Source organism: Puma concolor, chromosome A3 (assembly GCF_028749965.1).
Source record: "Puma concolor isolate L17-30 chromosome A3, mPumCon1.1.hap2, whole genome shotgun sequence".
Taxonomy (NCBI): Eukaryota; Metazoa; Chordata; class Mammalia; order Carnivora; family Felidae; genus Puma; species Puma concolor.
Genome location: NC_141669.1, coordinates 33,419,248 through 33,439,051, shown reverse-complemented (window position 1 = coordinate 33,439,051; position 19,804 = coordinate 33,419,248). Strand labels below are relative to the sequence as shown.

Sequence of the window (19,804 nt, the reverse complement as noted above, 5' to 3'; positions counted from 1 at the left end):
TGTATCCTTTTTTATACCTGCCAGGCATTGGGATCATTTATAATTCAGGGTTTTTTTTTTAAGTTTTATTTATTTATTTATCTATCTATCTATCTATCTATGTATCTATCTGTCAGTGCAGATCCAGATGTGGGGCTGGAACTCATGAACTGTGAGATCATGACCTGAGCCAAAACCAAGGGTCAGGAGCTTAACCAACTGAGCCACTCAAGTGCCCCCAGATTTTTAAATAAAAGGCAAAACCTGGTCTCCTTGTTTCTTGCCTGTCCCTATAACTGTATTCTTCAGGGAACAAGCAGAAAGATCTTTGTAACAGGAAAATCAGCTGATCTCACGCTTCTGATCAGAACCTCCCCATGATTTCCATCTCTTTCACCATCAAAGCCAGTGCTTTAAGGTGGACTCCATTCCTTTCCTGATCCATTCCCACTATGTCCCCAGCTTCTGAGCCCTGTTCCCCTTGCTCTTGCCCTCTTGTCACACTGGTTCCTCTATGGCTCCTAGATTACGCAAAGAAAAGTCCCAACAGGGTCTTGGCACTTACTTGGAATTCTCCTCCTGTAGATATCCACAGGGCTGGGTCCCTTAGTTCCTTCAGGACTTAGCTCCAATGTTATCTCATCAGGGATGCCTTTCTTAACGATCCAATATAAAATCATGTATGCTATGTACACACACTCACATATACACTCACACATGCTCTCACACACATGGACTCCCTCTCCTACTTATATTGTTTTCTGCCCCCACCTCTCCAGCACTTTTTCACATCTGACATTTATTTATTTGTTTCCTCCCTGATAGAAAATAAGGTCTTCAAGGACAGAGACTTTGTATTTTTTTTGCATTTAATTCATTGATGAATTCTTAGGACCTAGGAGAGAGCCCCCGCAGGTCATTCTAAAACATGTAGTAGGTGGCACTCATAAATATTTGTGGAATAAATGGCTGCGTAAGGGAATTTAAACTAGGTCTCCCACTACTCTTGCAGGTTGCTTCAATGTCTCCCTGTTTTAAGTGGCGATCCCACAACCTACCCAAGCCCTATAATGACCGAACAAGTAGAATCACGGACCATGAATCTTGCATATTTTAAAAATATGCTTTTTTCTCTTTTTTCAGCCTTTTATGTAGAATGTAATTCTGCTACCACGACCCTCTGCTGTGTCTTTAGTGTGGGGAAAATGTCAAAGCTTATCTCCTAATAGCGATGAGCTAAAAGGGGCTTTTTGGCAACGGTGGGCTCTCTGAGGGTCTGCCAGAATGTGCCGGGCCAGGGGGTTTCTCCTGGGCCATAGTGAATTTCCACTATATGCCATCAGTAGCAAACATGGGCCAGAGAATGTAGATGAATGTGTGGGAGGCTCTTAGACTGCCCCAGGCTCTGAAAAGCTCCAGTCTACCTCCACTTTTAAGTTTTTATCAGGCCACAAGGTGATGTTCTGACTCAGGACCCCTTCTTACCAACACTGTATCTGATGTCGTAACTGGCCTTCCAGACCAGAGTTACCCTGACTTGGACCAGACCTTCCTCTATGTCAGCACCTAACCAAGCCTTAGAGGCAGAGGTGATGTATGGTCCAAGTGGAGTTTTGCCTGAGCTGGTGGGTGAGGTTAGTGCCATGGTTTTCCAGCCCACAACTTTGCTTTGTTTACCAAGCTTTATGTGGCTCAGTGACTCTGCTGCTAGATCCCTAATTACTTACAGCCCTTCATCATGTATATACTTTGTGGTCACTGTTGTTCTGCCACATGAGCTAATTTAGATGGAATTATTGCTCTTGGATTTTTTGGTCACTTGAACCCTGTGCAGAACCAATATATGTTTTCGAATGACCATGGAAAAGTATGACATCAACACCGAGAAGGAACATTTTATGGCTAGGGAAAGCTGATTTCACAGCCTGTCAGACAAGAGCCTTAACACACGACTAGACCCGGGCCTGGTTATCTCTCTTTCCTGCTGTGGACAGCCTGTAGATTCTAAAGCGAGATCTGTACCCAGATTCAAAGAGCTGTGCTTCAAGAACCAGATGCCCAACTGCTAACATATCCGGGGAACTGGGCTTGCTGAAAATTAGGAGGAAATGTACTCTCCTCAAAATATGTTTTTAAAAACTATACTTAATGTGCAGAAATACTGCATTACAGCAGAATATTTTTCCTCTCAAGTACAAATACCATTGACTTTGTGGGAAACCTTGAAGATACCCCTGTGTTTCCAAGTAAGCTTGGAGCCATAGGACATGATTTCATAAAATGCAGTGTAAGGTGTGCTCCAGAATTTAAGATCATTGAGAGGCCTTGTGTTGGTAAAGTTTTTAGAGTCTGAACATTAAAACAGCAGTCTTAATAAGGTGACTTTGGCAATGAAACCATTTCTGGAAGGTGATTATAGTAACCAAAATTTGAAAGAAAACCTGCATTAGCAACAAGGAGAAAATTATTCAGTGCTTCAGAAGTCTTCCCCCGCCCCCGCCCCTTATTGGCTGCTAGTATGCCCAACTATGTATTCAACAAGGCAAACCTATAATTCAACTTTTCACTTCCAGGAAGTCAATTGTATACATTGCTCCGGGAATGGAGGCTTCATGTAGAAAAGCAGAGAGATTGAGTTGTGAGTTTTACAAAGGGTTGCTTAATCAATGATGGGTACTTAGAATAATGATTCACCATAGATGTTATGGTAGCCAAAAATAAACAAATCATTGGTAAAAGTAATAAAAGTAAGTAATTAGTCATGCTTTGGATCTGGCTCTGATGGTGTGATTTTTTTTTTCCCCCTACCCTCCCTCCATCTTATTTTTACTGGTAGGTTGGGACAGTTGGAAGTCTACCATTGTACAACATGCTGCGATTAAGACTCTCACCTACATTTTCAGTGGGATTTCATCTGTTAGCCTTCGTGGCTCTCTTATTTTCCCATGTGGACCTTATAAGTGCTGACACAGAAATGGAAGGAGAAGGCAATGAAACTGGCGAGTGTACCGGCTCATATTACTGTAAGAAGGGGGTGATTTTACCCATTTGGGAGCCCCAAGACCCTTCCTTTGGAGACAAAATTGCTAGAGCTACCGTGTATTTCGTGGCCATGGTCTACATGTTTCTCGGAGTCTCTATCATTGCCGACCGGTTCATGTCCTCTATAGAAGTCATCACGTCTCAAGAAAAAGAAATAACCATAAAGAAACCCAATGGAGAGACCACCAAGACCACTGTGAGGATCTGGAATGAGACCGTTTCGAACCTGACCTTGATGGCCCTGGGATCTTCTGCTCCAGAGATTCTCCTTTCGGTAATTGAAGTGTGTGGCCATAACTTCACTGCGGGAGACCTAGGTCCCAGCACCATCGTGGGAAGTGCTGCGTTCAATATGTTCATCATTATCGCGCTTTGTGTTTACGTGGTCCCAGATGGAGAGACGAGGAAGATTAAGCATTTGCGTGTGTTCTTTGTGACAGCAGCCTGGAGCATCTTTGCCTATACTTGGCTTTACATTATTTTGTCTGTCATCTCTCCTGGGGTCGTGGAGGTGTGGGAAGGTTTGCTTACTTTCTTCTTCTTTCCCATCTGTGTTGTGTTCGCTTGGGTAGCAGATAGGAGGCTTCTGTTTTACAAGTATGTCTACAAGAGGTATCGGGCTGGCAAGCAGAGGGGAATGATTATTGAACATGAAGGAGACAGGCCATCTTCCAAGACTGAAATTGAAATGGATGGGAAAGTGGTCAATTCCCACGTTGACAATTTCTTAGATGGTGCCCTGGTTCTGGAGGTTGACGAGAGGGACCAAGATGATGAAGAGGCCAGGCGAGAAATGGCTAGGATTCTGAAGGAGCTCAAGCAGAAACATCCGGAGAAAGAAATAGAGCAATTAATAGAATTAGCTAACTACCAAGTCCTAAGTCAGCAGCAAAAAAGTCGAGCATTTTACCGCATCCAAGCTACTCGCCTGATGACTGGAGCTGGCAACATTTTAAAGAGGCATGCAGCTGACCAGGCAAGGAAGGCAGTCAGCATGCATGAGGTCAACACTGAAGTGGCTGAAAATGACCCTGTTAGTAAGATCTTCTTTGAACAAGGGACATACCAGTGTCTGGAGAACTGTGGTACTGTAGCCCTGACCATTCTCCGCAGAGGTGGTGATTTGACCAACACTGTGTTTGTTGACTTCAGAACAGAAGATGGCACAGCCAATGCTGGGTCTGATTACGAATTTACCGAAGGAACTGTGGTCTTTAAGCCTGGTGAGACCCAGAAGGAAATCAGAGTTGGCATCATTGATGACGATATCTTTGAGGAGGATGAAAATTTCCTTGTGCATCTGAGCAACGTTAAAGTATCTTCCGAAGCCTCAGAAGATGGCATCCTGGAAGCCAATCATGTTTCTACACTCGCTTGCCTCGGCTCTCCCTCCACTGCCACTGTGACTATCTTCGATGATGACCACGCTGGCATCTTTACTTTTGAGGAACCTGTGACTCATGTGAGCGAGAGCATTGGCATTATGGAGGTGAAGGTATTGAGAACATCTGGAGCTCGAGGAAATGTTATCGTTCCCTATAAAACCATCGAAGGGACTGCCAGAGGTGGTGGGGAGGACTTTGAGGACACTTGCGGAGAGCTCGAGTTCCAGAACGACGAAATTGTGTAAGTTCTTTTTTTTATACATCTGTGTGGGGTTGAGTGCATTTGTGAATGGGAGAGCATATGCATTTTTTTTTTTTTTTAATGAAAAGGCATACAAGGAATGGAATATTTACTGTAAAGGCCCCTTAAAAAATACCAGTGCTCTCTCATGTGCCACTTATCAATATGGTCTATATAGAGATCTTGATTTGGTTTTATTTTTTTTTGTACTTTTGCATACTTTAATTATACATACATTATAATTTATTACATATTACATATTATAATTTTGCATACATTATAGAGGTTATGATAGAATGAGTTTTGTGACACAGTTTATCACTACTTACGATGGGTTGAAAATGTGCATTCTGTTTTCAATCACATGATATACATACAAAAAAAAGGAGATATTTATTTACTTACTTATTTGTTGAAAGTGAATATTTAAACCCTCATGTTAGGTCCCTGTACTGAGTACAAATTGGGAAAGCCCAAAAAGGAAACACCTTTGAAAAGAATTTCCTGGCTACCAGGGCTTGACTGGAACATTTTTTTGCTGCTTGTATCTGATACTGTGTTTTTGTGACAATATAAGATAATGTTTCTGCTTCCATGCTAATGCTTAATTATGACTTCTTGACCAATTCTGCTTTTTTTAGTTTTATGCCAACGTGGGAAAAGTCATATAGCTCTTATTTAGTTCTAGTCTGATTTTACTTTCCATGATTAAGTGAACCCTTTTACCCTACTGATAATAGTGACGGAGAGAGAATAAGGTTCTGTTCAAGCATCCTCTTTGACAAGGAACAGGTTAGGGAAAAGGATTGGGAGCAATTTACTCTTCCTATTGACACTTTACAGTGACACTTGCCAATGTTGTCACACCGAGTGCCTGGTTGTGCGATGATTCTTCCATTGACAGCTGCTATTTAGAGCTATTTCTCCTTCCTTACCTAGGAGGGGGCATTGCACTCACCAAATGCAAAGCAGAAAGTTTGAGTCAATGAGCAATGTCCAAACTGGAAGGAAGGAAGGAAGGAAGGAAGGAAGGAAGGAAGGAAGGAAGGAAGGGAGGAAACTATAATATCTGCAGGACAACAAAGGGTATTAACATGAATGATTATGTTGTTTGAATTTCCAGGAAAAAATATGTAATACAGTTTGTTCTAAAAATGGTTAACTCTTGTGTAAATGTTATGTGATATGTCAAATGCCAAGTATGTTCTCTCCAAAACTACATTCTCCTGCTAAAAGTGTAGAGTGAGGGTGAGGGGGCAGGGGAAGATGGGCAGAGGGAACAGATATTCCTGAAGATGGCTTCCGATGTCTTTACATCTCTTTGATGTTATATTATAAAGATGGACAGTTACCGAGTGTGGTATCATGATGGAATCAAGCAAAGCAGAGATTATGATATCCATCTTCAGATGCGTGTGTGTGTGGGGGTAACTTCGGATGAATATTTATTTTACGTTGGTTCTCATATTGCTAATACTCCCCTTATTGGGATGTGTTTTGTTGGGACATGTATTTTACTGAAAGATAGTAATATAGAAGCAAATGAATACCTTGCATACTTAAGGAAGGATTTTCCCAGAGGCCTTGCATTGAATGTGATCCTGCCCACATTAGCTCATAAACTTTATTCCTTTGGTAGGAATTTTTTCTCATTATATTTTTTAATCATTTCAGTTATTGAACCCTCTTGTATTAGATAGCACTTGTGATCTATATAAAAGTATATTACATGTCACTAAAGTAATATTGAATATTATTAAGTGAACTCACAAGGTAGCCCTTAAATATGACCAAATGGGTGTTTTGTTTTGTTTTGTTTTGTTTATTCATTTTACTTAGGATGTTTTCTCCTGGAAATGTCTTGACTTTGTTAATAATGGATCTGTACTTCTTTATTTGAGAGGCGGTCTTTCCTTCTCTATTCTGCCGTTCAGGACTTTTACCAAACCATAAACCTTCTTTTGGGCACAGTGTAGAAGAGGAAGAAGAAGGGAAAACAAACAAACAAATAAACAAAAAACAACTGACATTGATTTGATGGAATAGCTTATTCTGCCAAGCTCCATTTAAAACATTTGCCCTATGCTGTTAAATTGATTTAATTCTTGCTAAGGAAGGAATATTGCCAAGTTCCAGCTTTAGAAATTTAGATATCTTGTGAAAATTGGTAAGAACGGGTAGAATTATTGGCATACTACCTCTGTGTATGTATTCTTTGGAGTATTCTAGATCGATCACTAGTTCCTAGTTTAATAAAACTCTTACTATATTTTAGTCACTAAGTTGAAATACGAAATTTTAGAAATGGCAAACATTTTATTTATCAGTAGAATAAAATTATGGTCCTCAATTTTTTTTCTTTTTTCTAGAATTTTAATTTTAAAGAGTCTTCATCCTGACATTATGGAGTTATTACTGACAAGCTTTGTAGATGCTTTTAATATATCTCTTGCTTAAATAAATTTGTTTAGGTGACTGGGGCTTAGCCTTCAGCTAGGCACCAAGGATTTCAACAAGTGTTTCTAGAAAAACATAATATTATCAACGATCCCTTCTTTTTTTTTTTTTAAGTGGGTCATTTTTTCCTCTGGAAGTTGTTTCTTTTTTTTTTTTTTTAATTTTATTTATTTATTTTGAGAGAGAGAGAGGGAACGAATGAACAATCAGGGAAGGGGCAGAGGGTAAGAGAGAATCCTAAGCAGTCTCCGTGCTCAGCATGAGCCAGATGCAAGGCTCGATCACATGACTACAAGGTCATGACCTGAAACAATATCAGGAGTCAGACACTTAACCAACTGAGCCACGCAGGTGTTGTTCCTAATGCCAGATCCACACTATCAGATCCAAGCCACAGAGCTTATCATCAGGCAGTGAAGGTGAACGACATGGACTCAACCCAGTTTCTCTTAAAGAATGTATTGATAACTCATCCAATTATACAGTTAATCTTGAGAGGTGACTTTCTTAGAAACCTGCGATGTATAGGTAGGACTGTTGATTCCACTGAACTTTATTAACCACTTAAAAAATCTTTGTCTTTGTTTAATGCTGTGCATGAAGTCAGAATTTATGATTCTTTCCAGAACACCATAAAGAGATTCTTGGAAAAGCCTGGATTATATTCCCTTCCTGTCCTTTAATACTTTTTTGTGATTTCACTCAGCACTGAAAATTCTCCAACCTTTTGTTTCTATAGAATTGAGTTTAATCTCTCTTCTCTTTTGCAGTAGTCTTAAATAAAATCTTCCTTGCCTTAAAAAAAAACAAAAACAAAAACAAAACAAAAAACAAACTTACCTATTTTAAGAAGCCATTAACCAAGGTAACCATTTCTTCCTTGGATCCAATGTGATCAAGGATGGAGATCAAAAAGAGTCAACTTTATTGATTCTTTGGTTTCAAGATCAAGGTAGATTCCTAATCTTTGACCTTATTTTTGTAGAAGTCATTTAAATTGATATAAGCATATCTGTACCTATTCATTCACATGTTTATATAAATGAGTTGAATTATTTCAATTTGACCTTGCTTAAGATCAAAATATGTATCTGACAAAGATACTGATAAGTGATGAGTGGTGCTTGTAGTCTTAAATAAAATGTATTCTCGACAAGACATTTTACAATTACAATGCAAAGACCCATTAATAGATATAATTAACATTTAGCACGTGCTTTTGTATAAACTCGATGAATGACAAATACTAAACCCATGCCAGCTAATCTTGACTTTTAACCGGGAATTCTGTCTAATGTCAACAGCTAATAAAGAATGAAGAACATGCTAATTTGATTTGTGGTTTGGTAGGTGATATCCACAAATTTGAAGTGCTGCTAATGGCCGTTTTTTAATGATGCTAGTTTAATGGTAATACTTATTACAAAATGTTGTTTGGTCTTCCAAAGTCCAACATTAGCTTGACTGTTCTGTAAAATGTTAAGGTTAATTAACTAACGTAGATACAAATCAAGTTCAATGACTTAGTCGTAACCCAATAATATTTTTGGAGAATGACTCAAAGATCATGAGCATTTACTATTATATATTTAAGATGCAGAGTTGAAGGACAAGGTATCTAGGTTGGAGATTTTGTGTAACATATTGCTTAGCAAATCAGTTTACTGGGCGTTCCTAGCCACAGCATAATTTATTAAATAATGGGTCTGTCGAAATTTAATTTTGTTTTAACAACTAGTACATTTTCAAGTGTGATTGTAACTCCATTCGCTTTAGGAAATACAATATGCAAGACATCTCAACAAATATAGCTTTTTTGGCACTAAATATTTATATTCCTGTTTTTGGAAAAAGAAATAGAAATGAAATTTTGTTATTATATAGGGTCTGTGGCATTCTTCTTATTATATTCCAGGGAAAGTAAATGCTTTGTTTTTGCTACTTATATCACCAGTGTTCTTCTCTTGCTCTATAGAATTCCGGGGAGTAAAGACCTAGCTCTATGAGATGGCAATTCAATTTTGAGAGTAGAACAAATATGTAATACAAGAAAACAGCCAGCTGTAAAAAAAGAGATGAGGCAAAAATGGTAAGAAAGCCTGAAGTGGTCAGAACGGAAGAATAATTATGTGTGTTTGGGGGAATCAGAAATGATGAAAAATACTATAGAAAATAATGTTAGGCAAGAAAGGCCATTGGCATATATTTGAATCCAACATACTCAAGATTTACTTTATGGAGGAAGAATTTTATTTGCTACATTTAACCTATGAAAATGATAGAAGCGTGGTATTTTATGTTGACATAAAATTTTCCAAGGTAATATACTAAAAAAAGAAATTTAGATGGAATAATTTAAGGACTTTAATGGATTTCTGCTTTGGTGGATTATCTTTTCAGACTGGAATATTTATCTCTTCCTAGATCCACACCACATATAGTATCATCTGCAAATCTAAATTAAAGCTACAAGAAGTGCTTTTACAAATGCATTATTTTCATGTATGCACAACTATTACAAATATAAGACAGGGTAAGCGCCAAAAAAGTTTTTGACTTCCCATTTGCTATTGCCAGGAGCCTAAATTGATATGTGAAGCAGGGTTGTTTACCAGATTTCCATGTTTACTGTTGTCATCTCATTTTCCCGCTACTAATTAGAGTTTAGGGTTATAATATAGTTATGTAAATAAATTTTATCTTACCAAATGAGGAAATTTCATAGTTCAGACACACTGAAGTGTTTAAAGTACGGACTCGTTTCTGAATCATCATTCAAGGCCATGCCACAGGGGGACGATTGCTTCACTTGGTTAAGGCTAGAAAAGAATTTATATATCAATCAATCTGTACATGCATAATAAGCTACTGATTTGTGCCCAGCACTGGGTGAGTTACTATGAAGGAAACAGAAGAAATACACTCCTGATACTCTAAAATGGGAGATAACGAGATAAGTCAGACATCACTATGAAGGCATGGTGTAAGCTGTAGGAGAAGTCTTAATTTTGGACAAAATATTTGCATTTGCTTCTGAAGGACCAGAAAGCATAACTGGAGAGAAAAATGTGTTTTTTTAAGATGGAGTAGTATCTTGGTAAATCTGAAAGTATGGGAAATTTCACTAAACAGGCAGCATGGGTATCAAACTGAATGAAAACCTCAGTGGACATTTATTTTCTTTAATGGGATTTAAAATCATTATGAAGTTATTTAAATTAATCTGAGCATATATCCCTTTAAGCCAGTCACAGAAGAACAAAGACCTCATGATTCTACTTATTTGAAATATCTCAAATTGTCAGTCCTGGAAATAGCACAGTTGTGGTTGCCAGGGGCAAGGGGTGGGGGGGGGGGGGAGAGGGGAGCTGCTAATCAATAGGTATAAAGTTTCAATCATGCAGCATGAATACCTTCTAGAGAACTACCATAAAACAGTGTGCCTATAGTTAACAATATTGTATCGTGTACTTAAAATCTGTTAAGAGAGTAGATCTCAAGATTTTTTCAGTACAATAAAATAAAAAATTAAGTTAAAAAATATAAATAAAAGAACTGCTCTATTTAAAAAAAAAAAAAGCTTATGTGCTTGCCTCCCCCCACCCCCGCCGCCCCGCCCCGTACTGCATTGCCTCTTGTATTTCTAAGGAAAATGAACAAGATTTCTAGCAAAATGTTGTCAGTATTTTATCTTGCACTTTGTGAATTAGTCCTTGATGTCTATGAATGGTTTTGACTTATTTTAATCCTCTACCTCCTTGAGCAGCCCTTAACCCATGTGCCTCCCACTCTAGCCGCATTTTTTCAGAATTAGCAGCATATAGCCACCATCTTGGTAAAACCTGAGAAGATTTTATACCACATTGTGAAATGGGAAGAGACTTTCTTTCTTTCTTTCTTTCTTTCTTTCTTTCTTTCTTTCTTTCTTTTTCTTTTCCTTCCTTCCTTCCTTCCTTCCTTCCTTCCTTCCTTCCTGAGGACACTGGTGACCCAGGGAAAGAGACTTCAGTAAGCTTAATTCTTTTGAATGGAGCAACCTTGAGGGTATAACGCCTATAATGGGGTTATTTGTTGTTACATCGCTCTGTCCTTGTTTGCTGAGGTGTAGACACTTGCCTATGGGTTGCAGTATCTTGAGAACCATAGAGGTGTTCCCATAAAATGTCTCCTTCATGTTCGGTCATGGATACTGATACCTGCTCACTGGACCTGCAGTCTTGGGGATGCAAAAGCTGTTAGGCCCCTATTACGTTGTACAGGCCATGCAAGTCTTAAGCGTTATCCTTGCAAGGATAGAATAGAAGTCGCTTTGGGCCAGGTGGCAGGAGGGGAAGAGAGGACAGCCAAATGTAAGGTGAGTCAGTGGCACTAGCAATGATCTTTGTAGCTGCTCAGGGTGAGCCCGCTGAGGGGAGCCCTGTGGAAGGTGTTGACGGAGCAGGCAAGCAGCTGCGGCAGCTGGTGCTTTAGCTGCTGGCTTCCCACACTGCCTTGTACTTTGTGCTCTGGCAGCGGGGAAGTCCAGCAGGTCCTGGGAGGGAAAACAAGCAGTCAACAATATGGGCAGAATTAAAGGAAATCTCCTCCTTTGCTTCCTCTCCTGGCTCAGCCTCCTGCCCACGTAATACCCATCTATTTGCCAAAGGTTGAGCCAGCCAGGGCTCATTTTTTTTTTTTTTTTATTCACAGGCCCATACAGCTGTCTCACTGCAGAGCCAGGCGAAATAAACAATGCCTTTTCATTTCCTGCCTTTCTCCTGAGGATTTGGGCTCTAGATGACATTTTCTTTCCCTCTTGCAATGTCTCCACGGGGTCAGATAGGGAAATAGACATTGTGTTCTTTGGTGACACTTGAAGATACGGAGGCAGGGGGCAAAAGCAGAGCCAAACGCAGAACTTTGGTCCCTGGCCTTTCAGGCTGGTGCTCACGATAACAGAGCAACCAGGGAAATTTCCTACACCTGGTGATTCAGATATTAAGGAAGCAGCCTAGGATATCTTATTTCCGGTAGGCTTAGGCATGAGATATCTGGAGTTCTGGGTACTCTTGAAGCCCTGTGATGACCCTTGACACCAAGAGCACTCCACTTTTCCACATTAGACTTCCTGAGATAAAGATGGACTTGGGACAAGTCCTCAACTGAGATTCCAGACCCAAGTTTGAGCTTTACCTTGGTCCCCTACAAGCCTTGTGATTCTCAGGAAGTTGCTTACGCTCATCTGGCTGGAAAGAAAGGATGATGTAGGTAGAGGTGGGGATGATGGGGATGGTGGCAGTTGCAGCGGTGATTTTGGTGGTGATGGTAGTGTTACAAGATGTGCTGAGAACCAGATTTTGCACTGTGTTTCTTACGATGTGCTTTGGATTTAATCTTCACAGCGCCTGCGTCAGCTCGATGCTTCTATACTCATTTTACAGGTGGAGAAATTGAGGCTTAGAGTACTCACTTTCTCAGGGTCACACAGCTAAGAAGGCTGGATCCAGAATTTACCGGTAGGACTGCCTGAGGGCAAAATCTGTGCTGCTGCCTCAGGGACTGTTCTCCTCTTGAATGGCTTTCATAGGCGAGAATGGACACGCAGGGGGCTTGTCGTGCCTTGACCCTGACTACAACGTCCCTTCAATGCAGCTCAGAATGGACAAAACACAGTAGTCATTTATCTTTCTGGAATTCTTGAACATGCATTAACCACACTGCACCCCACCCCCACTCTCCATTAACCTAAAAGATCCGTGATCAGACTGAGTCTGAAAAGCAAGAAAAACGCTGATTGTTATAAGCCCTCCAGGTACCTGACCTGTTCAATGACTATCTAGTCTTCTGTCTCTCTTATTTTTCCTTCGTTCCTAAATAAAAACGAAACGTCTTTATTAGTAGCTTTCTGTCATTGTCTGCCCTGGCCCTCTACTGTTTAACTTCCTTATATGGCTGAACAATGAATGTAGCTTTTCTCTATACTTAAAATAGTAGTTTCTTGGTCTTTTTTTTCCTCTCTATATATTACAAGACAGTGTGAATTAATGACAACAGAGAGGCAGGACCAGAGGATGCTTGTTGTCAATATGTTTATAAATGTAATTGATTATAACCTTTAACAGAAGCCTCCAAATGTTCCCTCTCAACAGAGAACTTTTCTCTGGCACACACACACACACGCACGCACGCACACACACACATTATTTACAGAGATAAAGGTGGGAAAGTGAAATTAAGTCCTGTTTATATAGAGATTAAATTTTAGGGCATGATAAAACAAAAACAATTCCCAGAGGACAGCTTTCATTCTCACACACTAAATGTTATAATATTAACTTGACACAGTTTTTTAAATGAGCTATTTAGTTCAATGTGTGTATCTCTGAGTGTGAGTTCTACCTATCAGCTGAAAGAGGGAGAGAAAGAGGAGGCAGTGAGAGAGGAGTCAGAGGGGGCAGATTGGGGACCAAAAATGGGGCAAGGGGGAGGTGTCAGAGGGAGGTAGGGAGGGAGGGCAGTGGGAGACAGAATGGTGGGTGTGATAGAGGCAGAAACAGAGCAAGGGAAGGAAGCAGGGAGATAGAGTGGAAGGAGGGGAAGGAGAGGGAGAGAGAAGGAAAGAGAGAGAGGCAGAGAGGTACCTAGGGTCAGAGGGAAGAGGAGGACGTTGGATAGTGGGAAAGAGAGAGGGAGAGAGAGAGAGGGGAGGCTCCCAGTGTACAAAAGGGAGGGATAGGCAGAGAAAGGGAGGAGGGAAGAGGGGGCAGGCAGAGGGACAGAGACACAGGCAACGAATATGCAGCCCTGATTAGATTTCAGTTATTACTAAAATGAAGTGAAGCCTGAAATTAGTCCAGATTCTTGCTCAAGCAAACAAAAGGCAATAAGAGAGTAAGAAAATAGACAAGGGATTCACTCAAGCTGCTTCTTTATTAAAAATAGACAGCAACTTTGTCCTTGAAATCAAATGTACTTACAACTGCCTGAGTATGTTTGAGGAGCCAGAGGAAGCTTGTGGAATCTTCCTAGGTTTGATAGAATGGATAGGGCTGGTACCTTTCCACTGACTCCTGCTTGCAACAAATGTTTTATGAGCACCTGTCCCGTGTCACGTTTCCTGGCAAGATTGTGAAACGACATCGGTGACTCCAACATGGCCCCTGCCCTAGAGAACCTTGTGTGTTTTGCTCTCCTGGAGGTGGAGGTGCAGATATTCAGTCAAACACCAGTGCGGATGTTTCGTTACCACTGTGCCTTCCTTGGCATCATCCTCTCAAGTGCTCTTAGCACTGATGGGGCTCTGCTGCCGTGTTTAGGCTGAGAGCAAATGATAATGAGCTGCCAGCATCCCTACCGGCCACCTCTGATAGCGGCAACCCACTCTGTGCCTGCTCTTCCCCAGAAGAGTCTTCTCCCTCCGGGTCTCCACCCCGGGGGTCTCCTGTCCCCGTTTGGCTTCCCTCTTTAATGGAGACCAGAACAATAGATATTGGGAACAATTCAAATCTGAACCTTTGTTGATAGCAGTAATGAACTCACAGGGATGTCAAGTAAGGAAATGTACCAGTATTGGTTTCACCTGTCTTCCACTGCTTCCTAATCCTGTGAAGTTATGTTGCTCAATCTGAGTCCTTCCTCTAAAAGATAGGACTTTACTGAGCATGAACAAGCAAGGCTATTAGAGACATCATAGCTTCCTAGCCAGGAATTGACTGGGGCTTAGTGCCTTCGGGGTCTCAGACTCAGGTAGGCTCAGAATATCCTGATAGGGTGTTGAAGGAGGACACATAGATTAGCAAGGAAAGACAGAAAGCTGCAGGGAGTCTTTTTAAGCTGTGTGTTAATATGGAAAAAAGAACTCTAGGTGGATGAAACCTGGGTTGCTTTAAACTCATATATTCCAAGGAAATGATTCATCTGACCTACACATAGTCCAATCGAACGGTAGATTATTAACAGTATTAATACAATGTATTCATAACACAATCAATACAAACATGTGTATAGATAAAAATATAAAAATAAATATAATAAAATGATAAGGTAAATAGTATAATATGAAGTCCTCATCTGGATGGAAACCTGGCAATATCTAGGGTTAAAATATCCTGCAAAACTTAGTTGTTTGAATAACTGAAGCATCTTCTATAGGTTTGAATTCTTTCAGGAAAGGAACATCTTTCCTAATTTCCATGATTTCCATAATCCTTGTATATTGTATTCTCTTAAATTGATCTGGTTTTATTTGGGTATTAACCTAATGACTCCTTCCTGCATATGAAGCCTTTGAGATATTTTGAGGTGGATCTGGGTCTCGGGCCCTACAGTAAAGTTTTCCGGTCTTCTGCTCTGCTGAGTTTTGAGTCCTTGCATGTGCTCTCTCTGTATATTTATTACATGTATATTACATATATACATATAGTATATTACATATATATTACATATATATTGAAAATATGTTTTTCCTTTTCTCAGTAAGGCTATCAGTGTGCCTAATTCTAATCATGTTCATTTTAAATTTGTTGCCTCTCAAACCTGCCCACAGAATTAGAGTGAATGGTACACATTCATTGTGGACCCAAATGACAACCTTATGAAGTCGTGCTTAGCATTTCGTTTAGCAGGTGGGTTTCGTGACATTGTGGCCACCCAGAGGCATCTTCTGCAGCAACATGAATGATTGAGAGCACAGGCTTTGGGGGAAGACTAGCATGGGTTTAAATCCTTCCTCTCACTCATAAACTAATAAATGCATAAATATTTAACCTCGTTCCATTTCAGTTCCATCATCTACGGATTGAGGGTAATAGCGCCTATTATAAAAGGTTACATCCAGTTAGCCAGTACCTGCCCTATAGTAAGGACTCAGTAAGTGTTAGTTGTTATTGTTGTTGCTTTTAGTTACTTTCCAGATGATTGTTCACACAGATCTAATCTAGTCTTGCTGGGAATTAGGCACAGGGTGCTTCTTTTCTTATCTTTCTTTTCTTAAAAAAAAAAAAAGCACATTGTTGTATTTTGTGATTCTGTATATGGTGTGCATGAGTGTGTATTTGTGTGCGTGCTCACATTTAAAGTAGGGGCACTCTAAGGTGTATAGTTTTCTTTGAATAGCCTAGTAAAAATGACAGCTATAGAAAGTGATCAAAATCATAACAAGATTCTCTCCAGAGTGTGCCTCATCAATGCAATCATCATTTTGGTAGGGAAGGGAGGGAAACAAGATAGAATGTGGAACCCAGGGTGTTAAAGCTGATAGGGAACATGGGAGGGGTCAGAGATAAGGCTTTTTCCTTTTATATAACACTGTGCTATTTACAAGGTTCCTGCACATCTCGTCTCTTTGATCTTCAAAGAGGCATTAGCATTAGCACATCTATTTTAGGGCAGAGGAGTGCCGCAGTGATTAATACCTAATAGGAGCTCAACAAATGGTTTTTTGTTAGACAGCAGAAAGAAAGAAGGAAGCATCAAAGACCTTGATAGATGGGAAATTCAAGTTCAAAGAGTTAAATGAATTGTTCTAAGTGGCAGAGCCCAAACTGGAAACTAAGTGCGTTGACACCTCCTCTGGTGATCTTGACACCCTCCCAAGTGGAAGTTGTTGGGTCTAGGACTTAGCCTGTGGCTCTTACCTTTGCTACCAGCAAGGCCGACTCAGGAGAAGCTTCCTGCCTGGGCACCCACTCAGCCCCTTTCATCACATCTTATTTGCCTTGTGATCCTTTTGAAGAGTATTTTACAGGTTTCCACCCGGATTAAATTGTTTGTCCAAGGAGGGCAAAACTACATCCTGCATCTCCTTGACTCAGAGGAATATCTATGATGATGATGTAAATATGCCTGAGAAGTGTTTATAAGACACATCAAATTATTCAGGATTAGAGTTGGGGGAGAGTTACGATTGAAATAGTAAGAATAATCATATGCTGTATCGAAGTAGTGGGATGTTCACTTCTGTTACGGCTGCTAGGAAATGAAATTCCTCCTGCAATGCTGCCTGGATCACGTTCTTACTCCTAACCCACAACAAACAGGTGTGGAATTGAGTGGTTCCTTTTCCCTCAATGTCGATGCTGCCTTGAAAGAAGCCAGTTCCATTAGCAGCTTGCCCATGGATCCTCATCTCACCTGACATGCTACCGTTATCCTTACTGTCTAAACTTATCTTGATTCCTCACCAACCATAATTCTCCATCCATCCATGTATTAATCAATCAGTTAATTCAGCACAAATATATTAACTTCTTTTTTGAATTTGTAAAACTTATTTTGAGAGGGACAGAACACGAGCTGGGGAGGGGCAGAGAGAGACAGAGAGAGAGAATCCCAAGCAGGCTCCACACTGTCTGTGTAGATCCCGATGCCGGACTCAAACTCACGAAACGGTGAGATCATGACCTGAGCTGAAATCAACAGTCAGATGCTTCACCAAGTGAGCCACCCAGGCACCCCACAAATATGTTAACTTCTTAATTGTGGCTTGTTTGTGCTTAACCTAGAGATGTGAAGAATATCAAGAGAGTCCCTTTTATTCAAGCTTAACATTTAGTGGGGAAAAAAAAGAAATACGATTTTACAAAGTGATATAATTCTGATGATAGAGAGGTATATACAATGTCAGGGGAGTTCAGTAACTCTGGTCTGTAGTTGTACTACTTTAATTCCTGTCTTCTTTCCTTTCTTTTTCTTCTTTTTAAAATGATCTGAGGATATGTTTGTTATAAAGAACTAAATCCTCTTGGTAATTGTGAAAAATATGTGGAAATATCATTTGAGCTGTCTGGAAACACAATAAATTTTTTTTACAATTATGACCCTTTTGGTTAGTCACATCATGTTGACTGATTCCTTGATGGAAAATAATTTCTCAATAAACATGTTTCATCTAAATTTGTTTAGGTGTAGGACAGATGGGGTCATCAAATATGTATTAAACCTTCATGCAAGAAATTTCAGTGTGTTAAAATCCAATTAGTGCAATTGCTTCTCCTTGAATTTATTGATAATATAAATTCAGTAAATAAATACATTCCCCTGATTCAAATGCACATTCTGATTCAACTCAGTATCTAACACGGTACATAAAGGAAATAAAAGCACTTAAAATGGTTTTTTTACTACAGTAGTTTTGTTTTAACAAGTATATTGCTTTAAACACATTTGTATTTTTAAAATTTTACCTTTAAATTCTTTGGCTAAACTAATCCTAACACTTGCTTTAGAACAAATTAAACTTTTTATTACACTGAATGTTAAGAAATAAATCTTGACTATGTTTTTCTTAAACTCAGAATTCCCAGTGATGTTTCGTGGGCCAATTTTCCCAAAGTCCCTACTGTTCTTTTGTATTAAAGTCTGTTGCATTGGGCTACCTCGGTGGCTCAGTCAGTTAAGGGTCTGACTCTTGATTTCAGCTCCGGTCATGATGTCACTGTTGATGAGATCGAGCCCCGTGTTGGGGGGGGGGGGGGGGGGTTCTGTGCTGACAGCATGGAGCTTGCTTGGGATTTTCTCTCCCTCTCTTTCTGTCCCTTCCCTGCTCATTCTATCTCTCAAAAACAAAATAAAACTTAAAAAACATTAAAGTCTGTTGCACTGAAATCAGGGACAAGACACAGAGCTTGCTTTATTTCGAGAAGCAGTCAGGGGCACCTGGGTGGCTCAGTGGGTTAAGCTACTGACTTTGGCTCAGGTCATGATCTCACAGTTTGTGAGTTCAAGCCCCGTGGCAGGCTCTGTGCTGACAGCTCAGTCTGGAGCCTGCTTCGGACTCTGTGTCTCCCTGTGTCTCTGCCCCTTCCCTGTCTGTGCTCTCTCTCTTTTTCTCTCTCTGTCAAAAATAAAGCAACCTAAAAATTTTAACAAAAGAACAGTCAAATATCAGCAGTCTAAGAGACTTTACAATGCTGATTTACAGACACTACCTTGCTTTGCCCCCTGTCAGAAAAGTTGGTAAGTGGAAATTTTTGTGTGGGATCCTTCGCTTTTTCTACCTTTCCCTATTGGAAAATGTAAGGCTTAGGGCAAAGCTAGATATTGAGGACTGTCTCCCTGCCAGGAGCATCATCAGTAATAAAATAAATGAGGAGTCTAATGCAGGAGACAGAATGAAATGCAAACTAAGCAGTGTTTGGACCAGGTCTTCAGACCTAGCTCTGCACTAACCAGACCTGTGACATTGGGCAAGTCATTGCATTTCCCTGAGCTTTGGTTTTCTTGAAAGTAGAATCAAGGAGTTGAAGTAAATGATCTATGTTTTCCTCTATCTCAAAAATGGTTGCTGTTCTCATGAGAGAAAACACTGAAAAAAATTCACATAACCCTGAATAAGATTTATAGTCAAGCATGAGGAGACTTGATTTGTATTTCTTTTCATTTTTAAGTCACTCCATGACTTAGTTTTCTTTTTTTGAGTTTATTTATTTCCTTGTGAGAGACAGGGAGGAGTGGGAGGGGCAGAGAGAGAGGGAGAGAGACAGTCCTTCATGAGGCTCAATCTCATGAACCATGAGATCAAAACCTGAGCTGAAATCAAGAGTCAGACGCCCAACCTACTGAACCACCTGGGAGCCCCTTTTGTCTTAGTTTTCTTAACATAGCTTTTTATTAAAAAGAAGCATGTTGAAAGACAACAAATAATATAAAAAACAAGAGAAACTTAAATCCTTTCTTAGGAAACCTTGATCAGTTCCGAACTTGCAAAATTATATACATCCAC

General features: G+C 40.0%; 1 protein-coding gene across 15 annotated transcripts in view; it reads left to right on the top strand.

Annotated features, from left to right (window-relative positions):
* Positions 1–19,804, top strand: part of SLC8A1 (solute carrier family 8 member A1) — a 385,340-nt gene that overhangs the window by 72,445 nt on the left and 293,091 nt on the right. For all 15 annotated transcript variants that reach the window (XM_086700455.1, XM_086700451.1, XM_025927473.2 and 12 more), the window contains one exon: positions 2,816–4,647. In XM_086700455.1, coding sequence (XP_086556581.1) covers positions 2,849–4,647 — 1,799 coding nt within the window. In that variant the 5' untranslated portion in view covers positions 2,816–2,848. The remainder of the gene's footprint in view (positions 1–2,815; positions 4,648–19,804) is intronic.